Raw genomic sequence first — 18,495 nt, forward strand, 5'->3', positions numbered from 1 at the left:
TAGTCCCACTGGGGAAGTCTTTGTTTAACTTAAGTGTTTAGTTACTGTAAACAGTCTGGCTTTCCCCACATTAAAGTAAAATAACAGATTAAACAGGGATGTTAATCATTTTGTTGTAAGATCAAAATTACAATAAACACAAACATCTACATTAATGTAATATTAAGTGCTGCAAAGTTAACGTGTTTAGGCCATGTCTACGCTAGCCCAAAACTTCGAAATGGCCATGCAAATGGCCATTTCAAAGTTTACTAATGAAGAGCTGACATACATATTCAGTGCTTCATGAGCATGCGGGCGGCCGCAGCACTTCGAAATTGATGCAGCTCGGTGCCGCGTGGCTCGTCCCAACGGGGCTCCTTTTCGAAAGGATCTCGCCTACTTCAAAGTCCCCTTATTCCTATGAGCAGATAGGAATAAGGGGACTTCGAAGTAGGCGGGGTCATTTCGAAAAGGAGCCCCATCTGGATGAGCCGCGCAGTGGTGAGCTGCGTCAATTTCGAAGTGCCGCGGCCACCCGCATGCTCATGAGGCACTGAATATGTATTTCAGCGCTTCATTAGTAAACTTCGAAATGGCCATTTGCATGGCCATTTCGAAGTTTTGGGCTAGTGTAGATGTAGCCTTAAAGTCAGGAAATGCAAAAATTAAGATTCCAGCTGTTTAACTAACTCAAGTGTGTTGTCCATCTCATATATGTTATTGGGTAGATTATGTAACATACAGTAATAGATTAAGCAACACACCTAATTGAAAAAAAAAGTTTGTAGGGGGTATAAAATACCATACCTGGGCAATGCATCTACATGAACAATTCAGTTGGAATTTATTTTTTTATTTCATCTGTTCAAACATAAAGTTGTATTATTATGCACTCCACTTCCAATTTTCAGGTTTAAAACCATTACGACGATGCTTAAAAATGCTGTTATCATGGCTTAAATTCAGCTGGATCTCCAGTAAGTATTTTCAGCCCCCTGGAGATTTTATAGTGTGTTGGATGGAGGGTTATAGACAACCCCATTATATTGGATAGCCCTTTGTTTGGGAAGAAATAACCCTGGGTCCAGTTTTCAGAGCCTCAATTTAAGCAGCTAATACATTTTAGTGATGCAAGTATCACTCTTCCAGTCTAATCTTATAATCATACCCTAATACCCAGCAGACTGATATTGATCAACATCATTAAACAGTAGGAAAGGATACATTTACAAGTTGAATAATTGCATTTAGCAATACAGGTTGGACCTCTCTAATCTGGAAGTCTCTCATCCAGCAGACTCCATAATGTGGCATGATTTTACTTTGCTAGACAACAACTTATCATGGGTGTGGACAACTTTCGCATTATACCATAAAGTTTGTTTACAGACACCAGTCCAGGCTCTCAGTGTTCTGTGCTGTTATTTAGCTGTAATTTACCCCAAATGTCTTTTAAGAGTCTAGAAGTGCTGATAATGTGCTAGAAAATATTGACCTCCCATTATCCAGCAAATTTTCTCATCTGGCACCAGTCAGGTCCCAAGGTTGCTGGATGAGAGAGGTTCAAACTGTATTATGTCATGTTTTTGAAACCTCAAAGTGCTAGACAGTACCCTCCAATCAATCCATCAATCAGTCAGTCAGTCATAGCACTCTAGTAAGGTAGGTACCCTTTACGTATAAGGAACAGAATTTTATAGATAGAAGTTTGAAATGTACTTAAGGAATTTAGGAACCCATGTACCACTTTTAAAAGTAATTTAGACACTTAAGTCACAGAGGAGCATCTGGAAATTGTACCCTGTAATTAAAACTGCCCTGAGTAAAGGGTTGTATGTGACCTCTATGCTCTAAGAGCCACACAAAAGAACAAACTGTGACTCAGAGCCACAGGCCTTTGTCTTCCCTTCCCTGGCTTTGTATTTATTAAATTCTTCTCCCTATGAGTCTAGATAGCTCCTATGGCAAGTAAATAGGGGCAGTGAAGCAGGGCTCGGCCCTCTCCTCATCTTTCTCCATTCTCTGCCCACCTACTTTCTAATATGAGCGAGTGTCAAGTCAGTGGTCCTTGCTTCCTCTCTGCATCAACAAAGCTGCAGTCTGAGCATGAAAATAAAGAAGAGTTAATACAGAACAGCCAAGTAAGGCCTGGGATAATTTGGCTGGTGGTGTCTGGTTCAAGGCCACATGGCAAATTTGAGAGAGCCTGTAGTGGACCTGAGGACATCCTGACTCTTTGTCCTGTGTCCACTCCTCTAGATCACAGTGCCTCTCTGACCACACAATGCTAGTTGAACGTTTTATCGCATGTATGTCAACAGGAAGCTGTTTGCTGTCTGACCCCCGTGAACTATAACCCCACCTGCTGGAGACTTCTGCAGAAAAAGATGAAAGGAGAACATTCTAGCAGTGACTGCCCTTCAGCAGCACCTTTTGCCTATGTTCCCAGTTCTGGGAAACAAAACCACATGGGATTAGTCTGAGGGCAATGTGTCTACATTCACATCACTGGCCCAGGACATTCAGACTGCATGGGGGTGGAGGCAAGGCAAATCAGTAAATGGGTGAGAAAGAAGAAAAATGAATGAACTACTAAGCCAAGAATGCTGAATGTGGTTTATTTGACACCACAAATAAGAACACAATTTTAAGAGAAATTGATTATTTCAGTGACAAAATCCTCTTCAGGAGGGACTTGTCCACCCGGCATTCATATGGCAGAGAACCCAGCTCAAACTATCTTTTAAACTGTGAAAGGCAAATTTCACAAGATTAATTGCTCCTCAGTAATTAACTATTGTCGTAAAAATGTGTCTGCTTTAGACAGCCAGATATATTGGGACTTACCTGCAGCTGGTGTAAATATTTATTAAGGTGACCAGATGTCCCACTGTTTGGGGTTTTGTCTTATATAGGTAACTATGTTCCCTGCACCCAGCAAAAAAGTGTCCTGATTTTTCACAGTTGCTGTCTGATCACCCTACTACCTATAGTACTAATAAAGTCAATAGGACTGCATCATTTTATACCACCTGAGAGTCTGGCTCATTGTTTTAATTTATCTTAAACTGATTTTTCCCTTACACATAGAATAACATAACCATAACATGCCACCACAGAAGCTCCTTTGCTCTAGTGTAGGCTGCTTGTTCATTGATATTCAAGTAACAAGCTCACAATACACATTATGACTCAGACAGTTCTATTAAGAATCAAAGGAACTATAGCGCTTTGCTGGATTTCCTTGTGTTGCCCGATGCCAGCAGCCTGATGCAGAATTAAATTCTGTCCCCCCAGTGTCAGCAGTTAATCTGGAAACAAGTTACCCTTCTGTTGTGCCCTGAGCTTAACTTCTCAACTTGGGCAGAAGAAGAGAAACTCTGTGAGGAACTCAAAAAGACTAAAACAAAATAACGTCAATTTCGCTTGGGACCTCTTCAGGACATGGATTTTCTTCCTGGTGTGAATTACACAGAGCCAAACGCATTACTGGTGCTTGACATAACACCTGCTTAGGGCCCTTCTTCTGACACTTCTGCAGTGAATAGCACTTTACTCCAGAATATTCCAAAAGGCTTCTTTGAACCTTGGCTTAAAAGTCAGGAAGTACACGAGAGGGACAGAACAACATGAGGGGAAACAGCATTTTAGAAAGGCTGAAGGGAGGCAAACTAAGGGTCTATCTACACTAACTGGGAGATCGATCTGGTCAGGGTCGATCTTTGGGGTTCAATTTTGCACACCTACCAGGGTCATGCAAAATCAAACTCTCAGGGGTCATGAGGCATAAGGGCGACCGATGGGAGAGTTTCTCTTGTCGACCTCCCTCAGTGAGGGCAGTCAGGTGAGTCAATCATAGGTAAGTCAGTTCCAGCTACGCCATTTCCATAGACCTGGCCTAAGAGTTGGATAGCGCAGCCATACACCAGAAAACAGCAGTAAGGCTGGTCTACAAAACAGGCCCCCCACAAAAACACACAGCTTGGGGTGGCCACCCAACCTTGTCCTCAGGCTGGGGGTAAGAAAACATGCAGCAACCAATGAAACAGACCAGAAAGATAGTTAAGGGCCTGGCAGCGCTTCAGGGAACTGAAAGACTCTGTGTTTTCCATGCTCCATCTGACAACCAAAGTGAGGAGCTGCTCTCACCCATAAGGGCCCTTGCATGTCTTGCATGTGTCGCTTTAATCCAGAGTCACTTGGTGTTCTGGGCTCTTTAACAATGGAAGCTGTGAGTCATGGTATTACTGGGGCTTGGCCCTGAAAGCAAAGGAGCTCTAGGAGCTGTAGTTCCCCCAGGTGGAGAACATGAGCAGGAAAGCTCATGTGGTGATAGCTGGTGATAGGCAGCTGCAGGATAAAAGGCAACAAAGACTTCAAAAAGTACAAAGCTATAGAAATAGCTTTGCAGCTCTCTAGGGAGGGACCCAACATACAGAATAGCTGTCTACTGAGGGATTTGACCATTGTGGTGTCCCTTACAGCCTCTTCTGGGCCATTATAGGAAGCGGCCCTTGGATACAGACAGAATAGTTGTGAGGAGAGCTTAGGGTCCCAGGGCTACAGGGAGGATGCTGGGGTCTGCCTGGGACACCTCCTGCTGTAGTGGTATGGAAACAGCTTGTGCCCACGGTGCAAAACTTGAAAAGGGAAAATAACTGTTGAAGTCCAGGAAGGTTGAAAAGATTCTTAAAAATGGAGACCAGTCAAGCAACTTCGTCAGGAGGCTCATGAGGGCTGGCTGAGCTCTGCTAGTTCCCTTTTGTGCTCAGAAGAGTGTTTTGTTTAGTTAGGCTCTTATTTCATCCCTGGAAAGGTCAGACTTCTAGTGAGAGGATCAAAAACACCGGGGCTGCGTCTACACGTGCACGCTACTTCGAAGTAGTGGCACCAACTTCGAAATAGCGCCCGTCACGTCTACACGCGTCGGGCGCTATTTCGAAGTTAACTTCAACGTTAGGCAGCGAGACGTCGAAGTCGCTAACCTCATGAGGAGATAGGAATAGCGCCCTACTTCAACGTTCAACATCGAAGTAGGGACCGTGTAGACGATCCGCGTCCCGCAACGTCGAAATTGCCGGGTCCTCCATGGCGGCCATCAGCTGGGGGGTTGAGAGACGCTGTCTCTCCAGCCCGTGCGGGGCTCTATGGTCACCATGTGCAGCAGCCTTTAGCCCAGGGCTTCTGGCTGCTGCTGCTGCAGCGGGGGATTCATGCTGCAGGCACAGGGTCTGCAACTCATTGTCGGCTCTGTGGATCTTGTGCTGTTTAGTGCAAGTGTGTCTGGGAGGGGCCCTTTAAGGGAGCGGCTTGCTGTTGAGTCCGCCCTGTGACCCTGTCTGCAGCTGTGCCTGGCACCCTTATTTCGATGTGTGCTACTGTGGCGTGTAGACGTTCCCTCGCAGCGCCTATTTCGATGTGGTGCTGCGCAATGTCGAAGTTGAACATCGACGTTGCCAGCCCTGGAGGACGTGTAGACGTTATTCATCGAAATAGCCTATTTCGATGTCGCCACATCGAAATAGGCTACTTCGATGTAGGCTTCACGTGTAGACGTAGCCCGGTAGTGATATACTAGCCTGCTGCAGACTGTCAGGGATTTGTGACCAGTGCTAGAGAGGTAAGCTACCTGCTTATGTCTAGTAGCCTTCTGGTAGACTCAGCATAGCTCTCCGCTACATGCAGGGCCTTCCCCGACCAAGCGTAGAGACCGATGAGAAGAGGGAAGAGCAAGAACTGAATGCCATAGCCTAGAACGGCAGGCGCTCGCTTCAAAACCTGAAGGCTGAGTGTGCAGCTGGACCTGGTGCACCAAGCCAGAGAGGTAGCTACATTTCCAGAACTGCATCCTCTCCTACTCTTGGCTATATGCACTTAATGAATGCCAAGTTATGGGCACTCGCCGTCCTTACTGCATTCTCGAGAGCCCTCTCTCGAAATCTCCATGTCTGTCTCTCCCCTTCCCCTTACATAAAATTAAAATAATAAACATGTGGGGTTTTGTGAAGCCTAATTGTTTGCCAAGTGCTTTGTGATCATCTGATGAAATATGCTATAGACACGTAAATTAGTACCACAGACTTACAAAAGATACTTTATTTTCAAATTGACTAATGCACACTGCAACTTAGCTGATAACAAGACCCACAAACTCTTTTAATTCTGCAATCTGCACAAACTTGTGCACCTCAGGAAAATAGTCTGTGTGTTACAAAGCAATGAAACTGTTACAATGTGAACTGTATTTCTTCTGACTCATGCTTTGTAATAAACTGTAATGAAGTGCAAAAGCAGAGGTATATTTTTAGTTCTGTTTTTACAACAATGAGATTAGCACTCATCAGTCAAAAGAAGAACTTTCCTATCCTGTTTCAGTACCTCAGCATGTAAAAGACAAAAGCTTCTATTTGATAAATAATGCCCAATATGAAAACTAAATCTTTTGCACCAGTTAAAACAGAGAAATATACAGGGACTCAATAGTCTCAGGCAGACTTCAGAAAACCAATGGTAACTGCTGACATATGATGATGTCAAAGCCATTTGACTGCACTGTGCTAACTTTAGCTTAGACTCCAGCTGACTTCCTATTTTGTTTTTCCTGCAACTTTTGCAATCAACACGAGACATCTGTTGAGCTTTATTTGGAAGAGGCCAGAAGTCTTTTCCTGTACATGAGGTTGAAGCCAGATTTTCCCCATAGGACTGATTTTCACTGCTCATATAAGGGAGGCGGTGGGAAAATTCACTCAGGCTCTGTGGGTGCCCGCTAAGGCTAGACTTGCGCTTTGCTTCACCGATGGCAGCACGTAAGGCACGTGAAGCTACAGAGCACAGTGGAAAGCAAACTCCGTCTTTTGTGGTTAGGGTGACCAGGTGTCCAGTTCTGGATGGGAACACTAGGTCAAAAAGGGATCCGGGTGGGTCTAGTCAGTACTACTGACCAGGCCATTGACTGTCCATTTGGTGGCAGCAGGGCAACGCTGCACAGCAAGGCAGGCAGGCTCCCTGCTAGCTGCTGTGCCACACAGCTCCCAGGTTGGGAAGCAGCCAGCACGTCTGGCTCCTAGCCTTAGGGTGGCCAGCAGGCGCTGTGTGCTGCCCCACCCCCACCCACAAGAGCAGCTCCCATTGGCTGGGTTAGGGCAGGGGGAGGAGCTAGAGAGACTCGCACACACTGAGAAGGCAGCTGTCGAGGGATCCCGTGGCACATGCTTCTCCTGCTGCTGCCCAGACTTCTTCTCCTCGTGCTCCTCCTGCGGCTGGGCTTGAGCTGCAGAACCAGCCTATGTGTATCCTGGCCTCCCAGCCTTGTGAATGGGCAATCATTCCCGTCACTGCCTCCCACCCACCCACCCACTGCCCTCCCCTTCACTGCCTCCCACCCACCCACCCCACTCCCCTCCCCCCCCTTCACTGCCTCCCACCCACCCACCCACTGCCCTCCCCTTCACTGCCTCCCACCCACCCACCCCACTCCCCTCCCCTCCCCTTCACTGCCTCCCACCCACCCACCCACTGCCCTCCCCTTCACTGCCTCCCACCCACCCACCCCACTCCCCTCCCCCCCCTTCACTGCCTCCCACCCACCCACCCACTGCCCTCCCCTTCACTGCCTCCCACCCACCCACCCCACTCCCCTCCCCTCCCCTTCACTGCCTCCCACCCACCCACCCACTGCCCTCCCCTTCACTGCCTCCCACCCACCCACCCCACTCCCCTCCCCTCCCCTTCACTGCCTCCCACCCACCCACCCACTCCCCTCCCCTTCACTGCCTCCCACCCACCCACCCCACTCCCCTCCCCTTCACTGCCTCCCACCAAGCCCACCACCCTTCCCCTCACTGCATCCCAACCACCCCACTACCATTCCCTTCACTGCATCCCACCCAGCCCCACTCCCCTTCCCCTCACTGCTTCCCACCCAGCCCCACTCCCCTCCCCTTCACTGCCTCCCACCAAGCCCACCACCCTTCCCCTCACTGCATCCCACCCACCCCACTACCCTTCCCCTCACTGCATCCCACCCACCCCACTACCCTTCCCCTCACTGCATCCCACCCAGCCCACTCCCCTCCCCTCCCCTTCACTGCCTCCCACCCACCCACCCCACTCCCCTCCCCTCCCCGTCACTGCCTCCCACCCACCCACCCACTCCCCTCCCCTCTCCTTCACTGCCTCCCACCCACCCACCCCACTCCCCTCCCCTCCCCGTCACTGCCTCCCACCCACCCACCCACTGCCCTCCCCTTCACTGCCTCCCACCCACCCACCCCACTCCCCTCCCCTCCCCTCCCCTTCACTGCCTCCCACCCACCCACCCACTCCCCTCCCCTTCACTGCCTCCCACCCACCCACCCCACTCCCCTCCCCTTCACTGCCTCCCACCAAGCCCACCACCCTTCCCCTCACTGCATCCCAACCACCCCACTACCATTCCCTTCACTGCATCCCACCCACCCCACTCCCCTTCCCCTCACTGCTTCCCACCCAGCCCCACTCCCCTCCCCTTCACTGCCTCCCACCAAGCCCACCACCCTTCCCCTCACTGCATCCCACCCACCCCACTACCCTTCCCCTCACTGCATCCCACCCACCCCACTACCCTTCCCCTCACTGCATCCAACCCAGCCCACTACCCTCCCCTTCACTGCATCCCACCCAGCCACCCCACTCCCCTCCCCTCCCCGTCACTGCCTCCCACCCACCCACCCACTCCCCTCCCCTCTCCTTCACTGCCTCCCACCCACCCACCCACTCCCCTCCCCTCCCCTTCACTGCCTCCCACCCACCCACCCACTCCCCTCCCCTCTCCTTCACTGCCTCCCACCCACCCACCCCACTCCCCTCCCCTTCACTGCCTCCCACCAAGACCACCAACCTTCCCCTCACTGCATCCCACCCAGCCCACTACCCTTCCCCTCACTGCATCCCACCCAGCCCACTACCCTCCCCTTCACTGCCTCCCACCCACCCACCCCACTCCCCTCCCCTCCCCTTCACTGTCTCCCACCCACCCACCCACTCCCCTCCCCTTCACTGCCTCCCACCAAGCCCACCAACCTTCCCCTCACTGCATCCCACCCAGCCCACTACCCTCCCCTTCACTGCCTCCCACCCACCCACCCCACTCCCCTCCCCTCCCCTTCACTGCCTCCCACCAAGCCCACCACCCTTCCCCTCACTGCATCCCACCCACCCCACTACCCTTCCCTTCACTGCATCCCACCCAGCCCACTACCCTCCCCTTCACTGCCTCCCACCAAGCCCACCAACCTTCCCCTCACTGCATCCCACCCAGCCCACTACCCTCCCCTTCACTGCCTCCCACCCACCCACCCCACTCCCCTCCCCTCCCCTTCACTGCCTCCCACCAAGCCCACCACCCTTCCCCTCACTGCATCCCACCCAGCCCACTACCCTTCCCCTCACTGCATCCCACCCAGCCCCACTCCCCTTCCCCTTCACTGCCTCCCACCAAGACCACCACCCTTCCCCTCACTGCATCCCACCCAGCCCACTACCCTTCCCCTCACTGCATCCCACCCAGCCCACTACCCTCCCCTTCACTGCCTCCCACCCACCCACCCCACTCCCCTCCCCTCCCCTTCACTGCCTCCCACCAAGCCCACCACCCTTCCCCTCACTGCATCCCACCCACCCCACTACCCTTCCCTTCACTGCATCCCACCCAGCCCACTACCCTCCCCTTCACTGCCTCCCACCAAGCCCACCAACCTTCCCCTCACTGCATCCCACCCAGCCCACTACCCTCCCCTTCACTGCCTCCCACCCACCCACCCCACTCCCCTCCCCTCCCCTTCACTGCCTCCCACCAAGCCCACCACCCTTCCCCTCACTGCATCCCACCCAGCCCACTACCCTTCCCCTCACTGCATCCCACCCAGCCCCACTCCCCTTCCCCTTCACTGCCTCCCACCAAGACCACCACCCTTCCCTTCACTGCATCCCACCCAGCCCACTACCCTCCCCTTCACTGCCTCCCACCCACCCCACTACCCTTCCCCTCACTGCATCCCACCCACCCCACTCCCCTTCCCCTCACTGCATCCCACCCACCCACCCCACTCCCCTCCCCTTCACTGCCTCCCACCAAGACCACCAACCTTCCCCTCACTGCATCCCACCCAGCCCACTACCCTTCCCCTCACTGCATCCCACCCAGCCCCACTCCCCTTCCCCTCACTGCTTCCCACCCAGCCCCACTCCCCTTCCCTTCACTGCCTCCCACCCACCCACCCCGCTCCCCTTCCCCTCCCTGCATCCCACCCAGCCCACTACCCTTCCCCTCACTCCATCCCACCCAGCCCCACTCCCCTGCCCCTCACTGCATCCCACCCATCCCACTCCCCTTCCCTTCACTGCATCCCACCCAGCCCACTCCCCTTCCTTTCATTGCATCCCACCCACCCCACTACCCTTCCCTTCACTGCATCCCACCCACCCACTCCACTCCCCTTCCCTTCACTGCATCCCACCCAGCCCACTACCCTTCCCCTCACTGCATCCCACCCACCCCACTCCCCTTCCCCTCACTGCATCCCACCCAACCCCACTCCCTTTCCCCTCACTGCATCCCACCCACCCCACTCCCCTTCCCTTCACTGCATCCCACCCAGCCCACTACCCTTCCCTTCACTGCCTCCCACCCAGCCCCACTCCCCTTCCCCTCACTGCATCCCACCCAGCTCACTCCCCTTCCCCTCACTGCCTTCCACCCAGCCCCACTCCCCTTCCCCTCACTGCATCCCACCCACCCCACTCCCCTTCCCCTCACTGCATCCCACCCAGCCCACTACCCTTCCCCTCACTGCATCCCACCCAGCCCCACTCCCCTTCCCCTCACTGCATCCCACCCACCCCACTCCCCTCCCCTTCACTGCCTCCCACCCACCCCACTCCCCTTCCCTTCACTGCCTCCCACCCACCCACCCCGTTCCCCTTCCCCTCCCTGCATCCCATCCAGCCCACTCCCCTTCCCTTCACTGCATCCCACCCAGGCCACTACCCTTCCCCTCACTGCATCCCACCCACCCCACTCCCCTTCCCTTCACTGCATCACACCCAGCCCACTACCCTTCCCTTCACTGCCTCCCACACAGCCCCACTCCCCTTCCCCTCACGGCATCCCACCCAGCCCCACTCCCCTTCCCCTCACTGCATCCCACCCAGCCGCACTCCCCTTCCCCTCACTGCCTCCCACCCAGCCCACTACCCTTCCCTTCACTGCATCCCACCCAGCCCCACTCCCCTTCCCCTCACGGCATCCCACCCAGCCCCACACCCGTTCCCCTCACTGCATCCCACCCAGCCCCACTCCCCTTCCCCTCACTCCATCCCACCCAACCCCACTCCCCTTCCCTTCACTGCATCCCACCCAGCCCACTACCCGTCCCCTCACTGCATCCCACCCACCCCACTACCCTTCCCTTCACTGCATCCCACCCAGCCCACTACCCTTCCCCTCAGTGCATCCCACCCAGCCCCACTCCCCTTCCCCTCACTGCATCCCACCCACCCCACTCCCCTTCCCTTCACTGCATCCCACCGAGCCCCACTCCCCTTCCCCTCACTGCCTCCCACCCACCCCACTCCCCTCCCCTTCACTTCCTCCCACCCAGCCCACTCCCCTTCCCTTCACTGCCTCCCATTCACTCATGCCGCTCCCCTTCCCCTCCCTGCATCCCACCCAGCCCACTCCCCTTCCCCTCACTGCCTCCCACCCAGCCCACTCCTCTTCCCCTCACTGCTTCCCACCCAGAGTCACTCCCCTTCCCCTCCCTGCATCCCACCCACCCCACTACCCTTCCTCTCACTGCATCCCACCCAGCCCCACTTCCGTTCCCCTCACTGCATCCCACCCACGCCACTACCCTTCCCTTCACTGCATCCCACCCAGCCCCACTCCCCTTCCCCTCACTGCATCCCACCCACCCCACTCCCCTTCCCCTCACTCCCTCCCACCCAGCCTCACTCCCCTTCCCCTCCCTGCATCCCACCCAGCCCCACTCCCCTTCCCCTCACGGCATCCCACCCAGCCCCACACCCGTTCCCCTCACTGCATCCCACCCAGCCCCACTCCCCTTCCCCTCACGGCATCCCACCCAGCCCCACACCCGTTCCCCTCACTCCATCCCACCCAGCCCCACTCCCCTTCCTCTCACTGCATCCCACCCAGCCTCACTCCCTTTCCCCTCACTGCATCCCACCCACCCCACTCCCCTTCCCCTCACTGCATCCCACCCAGCCTCACTCCCTTTCCCGTCACTGCATCCCACCCACCCCACTCCCCTTCCCCTCACTGCATCCCACCCAGCCCCACTCCCCTCCCCCTCACTCCATCCCACCCAGCCTCACTCCCCTTCCCCTCACTGCTTCCCACCCAGCCCCACTCCCCTTCCCTTCACTCCATCCCACCCAGCCCCACTCCCTCTCCCCTCACTTCATCCCACCCACCCTACTCCCCTTCCCCTCACTCCATCCCACCCAGCCCCACTCCCCTTCCCCTCACTGCAAGCTTAACATTTTTAATCACTTTTGCTTTCAGACCACTTTGAGGTCTGTGTGTGTCAGCGCAAATCTGAGTAGCTGCAGCTCCAACTTGCCTTTTGTGGCTACCACGGTTCAGACTTGTGCATCAGTCTGAACTGCAGACACTAACTGCAGCTGCAAAAGTAAGGATGTCTCTTCTGGAAGCCAACCCTTAAACTGTATTAAACACTTCACAGGGCCTATGTAGGGAAGGGCAGGGCTGCATAAGCAAGTGCTCCATGTTGAGGGGGAGACTGGACTGTGCTCTGCACTGTGGGGGCAGGAGCAAAGCAAGGAGGCAGAGGGATCGGAACTGGGGCTGTGTGCTGCAGCTCCCCACATTTTACATGGGATTCCGATTCCAGTCCCACACCCAGGAACCTGGCTGCTGCTTGGGGCCCTGGCAGCTGGCCCCACGTTGTCTGCATATGCCTAAGGATGACTCTGTCTAAAGGTAAATTTCAAGGGAAAGATTACTCACCCACTCTGGAGTACGAGGCTTTTGCTGGTCTGGTGCTGTTCCATAGCTGGGTGCTGTTCCATAGGTGGGAATAATAGTCTGCTCCATTTCTTCCAAGACTGAAAACCAGACACATGGGGTAAGTACCAGAGAGGCAGCCGTGTTAGTCTGTATCTTTGAGAACAACAAGAAGTCCTGCGGCACCTTAGAGACTAACAGATATTTTGGAGCATGAGGTTTCGTGGGCAAAGACCTGCAAAAGACCTGGGTCTTTGCCCACCAAAGCTTATGCCCCAAAATATCTGTTAGTCCATAAGGTGCCACAGGACTTCTTGTTGTTCACACAGGGGTAAGTAGATCTGTTTGTAGCTTTTAAATAAGTGGCTTTGGGACAAAGTAATTTGCTGCACTTCACATCTTCAGGAATTGTTTAGTTTTGTCCTTCCCCACTTTCAAATATAGTCAAGCTTGGTTAGCCAACATACAGTCACATAGCTGGGGTGATTCTTGACTCCTTTAGAGCTCATGTCATTTGCCTCTGGAGTTACACTAGCAAAACAGAACATAGAATAGCACCCGCAATTTTTATTTGAAGTAGAAGACGTCCTGTTAGTTCCTCCCGGTTCCACACTCCACATGGTGGAAACAAGGTTATCCTTAAGGTCTAGAATTCTAACATCTTTACTCACACACTCAATAGTACCTTTACTCTGCAAGGACCCCCATTCACGTTATATAAGTGAAAAGCCAAGAGGGTATTTCCAGCTCAGGTACAGCTCAATTTCTGTGTGAGAGATTTTTGGACTGGGAGGTTGGGCAGAGGCCCAGCAGTGCAAACTTTCACTGCAGACGTGTTGTTTTCGCCAAACAACACAGTGAAACAATGAGTTTGTAATGGTGCAGCTATACTGGTGTAAATAATCCCAGTGTTGACTTTATCTCCTTGTGATGCAGGCTGCAGGAATCTGTGTACCAAGCACAGACAAGCCCTGGCTGAGGCTGACTGTACTTATTATGCAGTAAGTGAGTAATGCTAAGAAATTCTTTATTTCAGGTCAAGTCTACTATAAACAGTGACATTGTAGCGCTTAGTCATGCTACTGTGTGAATGATTTCCTTGTAACCTGAAGGGGTAAGTCCGTATGTATCACAAGTACATAATACTAATAAACTGCTCTAAGCGCTAGCCTCCTCGCTTCTCAAGAATGGCAAAGTACAAAAGAATCTATCTCCTGGCTCCAGCAACATCAAACTTCTCTTCTAAAATTACAATACAAAAGTCAAAAGGATTTAATGAAAGACACTGCTCTGCCTCGCTACAGCGTCATCTAATATTGACAATCTAGCGGTTGCCTACAGTTAGGAAAATTGGCTGCCAATTCAAATACTAGGGGTGTGTCTACACTTGCCTGCCTCTTTTGAAAGAGGCATGCAAGTCAGGTAAATTGAAAATGCAAATGAGGTGTAAATCTGCGTGTGTTGTACCTCATTTGCATATTTTAATTTCCAAAGAGCTTCTTTTGAAAGAAGAAAGCCAGTGTAGACGCTGCTCTTTTGAAAGTAAACCCATCTTCGAAAGAATCTTTCTTCCCATTTAATAAAGGGAAGAAGGATTCTTTTGAAGATGGGTTTACTTTTGAAAGAGCAGCGTCTACACTGGCTTTCTTCTTTTGAAAGAAGCTCTTTAGAAATTAGAACATGCAAATGAGGTTCCAAATATGCAAATTTATGCCACATTTTTGTTTTCAATTTACTTCATTTGCATACCTCTTTCGAAAGAGGAGTGCAAGTGTAGACGCACCCTATGTGATTTATAAGATAATCATCAACCCTAAGAAATGTGTGATACGCTAATTATCAGAATATGTACGAAAGGTGAATCATTGTGAGACATCTGAATTATTACCTTCCCTAAGCTTTTTCATTGGAATTTCATTTTATTACCTTTTTTGTGTTAAAAAAAAAAAGCACAAAACTACGCACACTTCTGAAGTTAGAGAGGAATGGGCAAGGGGAGAAGGTTACTGTTCTCTCCCCAAGGTGGGCCAGCTACTTTAGCTCTCTGTGCTATGTTTCATGCCCTACATGCTTTCAAAAAAGAAGGGATGGCTTTCCTTTGGGAAAAGGTCACTGACACACAAGAGCAAAGTGGGGAGTCTGGCCCCAGCATCAGCACTCACCAACAGTATTAGGCAACTTGACGAGATGTTTTTAGATGGGTATTTAAAGAAGCGTCAGATAAACAGGCATGACTAACCTACCATACCAGTATTTATAGCACATCACATCCACTCAGCTCCTCAGAAGTGTGAAGAGGTGTTGTTCCATTGACTGACTTACTCCAGAGCCGATGGAGCCCTATATTGCTTGCTGATCCAAAATGTGAAAAGAGTTGGAAGAGTGTACCACAAAAAAGCATCCTTAAAGCTACTGCTGTGGCTCAGGAAAATGTTTATGTTCCCAAAACTGCACATGCTTAAAGACCTCTGGATTTAGTACTAATGCTTATAGTTTGGTTGGGACTTTAGTTGTTGAGCCATCAGTTTCCAGAACTCTAGTGTGGGGATGGTGTTTACTCCAGGAAGTAAGCAAAAGCAACTCCATGAATCTTCTGTCAGCATAAGCTTTAGAAACATTTGAGTTGTAATGTAAATGTTGGTCCATTTGTGTGATCTGACTTGGTCAGATCTCAAAAGAACCATTTCTGAAACTCATGTGGGAATTATAGATAAAACATTAATGTTGGCCAGCACGAGCAAGTGTAAAGAGGAAGGAGCCAGCAGCGCAGCTGAAATATTATACTGAATCCTCTTACAAGTAATCAGATAACAATGATGCAATTCTGGGTTTACTGCAACCTTACCTCACATGCACATCATTACTCTTTTTGGCTCAATCCAAACCATCATGTGGGATTGGGAATTATGTACAGATTGAACCTCTCTAATCCAGAACTCTCTCATCTGGCTACATCCATAATCTGGCATGGTTTTAGTTAGTCAGATGACCACTTATCACGGGTGTGGCCAAGCTTCCCAGGGTCCCATAAAGTTTGTTTACATCCACCACCCCTGGCTGTCAGTGTTCTGTGCTGTTATTTAGCTGCAGTTGACTCTGAAATATCTTCTAAGAGCTCAGTAAGCAGTGGCAGTGTTGGTAATGCTGGTAGACAATATTGATCCCCGTGGTCTAGCAAATTCTCTCATTCAGCATCGGTCGGGTCCCAAAGGTTCCAGATGACAGAAGTTCAACCTGTATCTCCTGCATAAGGCTAGTGTACTCCTACACACTGGAGCTCCACAAAATTATAGCCCTCTGCATATTAGATCTCTGTCCGTGGGACATATCTGAAATCCTATGGAGAGGAGAGGGCTATTGCCTGCACTGTTAACAGGGTGGGGACTTGGCAGAAAGTAGGTATTTTGTACAGTCATCAACTCAAAATTCTGCATGCTATTCCACTGAGCAAGCGGAGAGGCAAAGTGGAAGCACATGGCCAGAAAATTTGCTCCAGCCACTGCAGTGAAATAACGATAGCCACGTGTTAAAAGTGCACCTTGTGCTGAACACGTATGTGTAATTACACAGCAGACCTCAGTGCTGCCTAGAAACCACTTCAGCCACAATTGGAGGCAGATGAAAGTAGGACATTCATTGTGCAAAAGGCCACACTTGTACTTGTTCAGAAGTATTAATAGTTTGGTCCTCATTAGCAATCGCTATCAGCAGTGGCACAAAATTACACTGTACAAATACCACTCCCGCCAGCTGGGACACTGGCCCAGAAACCCTCTGATTTCAGTTTAAAAGAGCAATCTAATGTTGGCACAAAACCCAATATTAGAATACCCACACTACTGCTTCACTGTGTACTTAATGTCATCATCCCTTCAGGAATGGTCATTCACTGCACTGAGCTCTAAGCAAATCAACATTTTTACATTTTTATTACTTTAGTAGCATACCAACTACTTTGGGGAGAGTCTATCAGATAAGGAAAATATGTTGCTTGCTCAGCTAATTAAGGATTGGTCCACATGAGCACTTTTGTCAATCAAGGGGTGTAAAAACACCCCCCCAACAACAAAACTCACTGACAAAAGTGCTGTGCAATGAGCATTGTGCCAGTGGGAGACTCCGTCCCATGGACATAGCTACCACTGCTCATGAGGCATGGCTTAATTATGCCTTTATAGAGCAGCTACATGGGAGAACTCACAGTAGTGCAAGGAAGACCATAAGGTCCATAGAGTAGACAACGCTGTAGTCTCAGAAAGAGAACACAAGAAATCTAGTATATTTATTTGGTCCAAGAGTCTGTTTTTTTTCTCATTTTTAAGTGAACACTCCACTAATGCTTCTAGTTTTGGTTGGTCCTTTCTGGTAACATAAGATTTTGGTTTTCTACCTGCACAAAATTTCATGTGCATTTTCTCATTTTTTTCCTAGTTTGATGTTCCTTCCAACAGATATTACCTCTCACTCAAGCTATAGTTCCTAGATTTATACACATTACTGTATGAAATATCCTAGCAGTACCTTTACCAGGAAGCATGGGCAACAAGTTAAAAGACCAGAGGGTCAGATTCCGTATTGCACCTACTGAAGGTGCAACCTGAAAGGCACACATCTAGAAGAAGGTGGGAGGAGTGGGAAAGAAATCCCTTCATGGCACCTTTGTGTTGTGAAGATTCTGGGATGTTGAGAGGGAGAAACAACCTGCAGCATAAGACAGAACAGAGCCAGGATTTGCTCTAGCTCTGTGTCTCCCCGCAGCTGTTGATGGGCTACTTTGCAGTGGCATTACACTATCTCCATGTTATGATGGGGGATGGGTGGAACCTCCTTGAATGTAGGTATTATAAACGCCCCTTACTCCGGATAAATGGACCCAGTGGTTGGAGACAGATAACTGAAATAATAGGAGCTGCTACCCAAAACACAGGCCAAATGCAAAACTGGTTAGAGGGGTTTTGCTAGCTGTCATTTGACAGAGGGCTGTGTTGGAGAGTATAAGCAGCTGCAAAGCTAAGCGGGCAGCAAAAGAAGCAGAATGAAGGTGCTTGGCTTGTTTAGTCTAATACAGGGGTCATCAGCCTTTCCAAGGTGAAGTGGCAAAATGTGACCTTTTGACCTCTCTGTACAGTCGGAGCGCCAGTGATACTTTTCAAAGTCACTACTAGTCCTACTTACAACAGCTTCTTTAATAAATGCATTAAAATGCAGAGCTTTACCATTGTGGTGGCTGGCAGCATTAGCTCGTCTCTTGCTAATCCACAGGCAAGGGAGGAGGAGGAGGGGCAGGCTGAGCTCCCACCTTGCGTGCTGATGAAAATAGGCTTGTGTGCCACTCTCGGCACAAATGACGGGGCTGCTGACCCCTGGCCTAATGAAACCAAGGCTGAAGGGAGCTCTGATTGCTCTCTGTAAACATTGTAGAAAAATAAGCAGCAGGGAGGGGAGGGGGTTATTTAAGTTAAGGGTTAATGTTGGCACAAGAC

General features: G+C 50.9%; 1 protein-coding gene across 2 annotated transcripts in view; it reads right to left on the reverse strand.

The window, feature by feature from the left end:
* The window catches only part of ANO6 (anoctamin 6), a 140,025-nt gene that overhangs the window by 63,747 nt on the left and 57,783 nt on the right, over positions 1 to 18,495 (reverse strand). For both annotated transcript variants that reach the window (XM_075014143.1, XM_075014140.1), the window contains exon 2: positions 13,016 to 13,113. In XM_075014143.1, the coding sequence (XP_074870244.1) occupies positions 13,016 to 13,113 (98 nt within the window). The remainder of the gene's footprint in view (positions 1 to 13,015; positions 13,114 to 18,495) is intronic.

The sequence above is a fragment of the Carettochelys insculpta genome, chromosome 1, assembly GCF_033958435.1.
Source record: "Carettochelys insculpta isolate YL-2023 chromosome 1, ASM3395843v1, whole genome shotgun sequence".
In the NCBI taxonomy this organism is placed as follows: Eukaryota; Metazoa; Chordata; order Testudines; family Carettochelyidae; genus Carettochelys; species Carettochelys insculpta.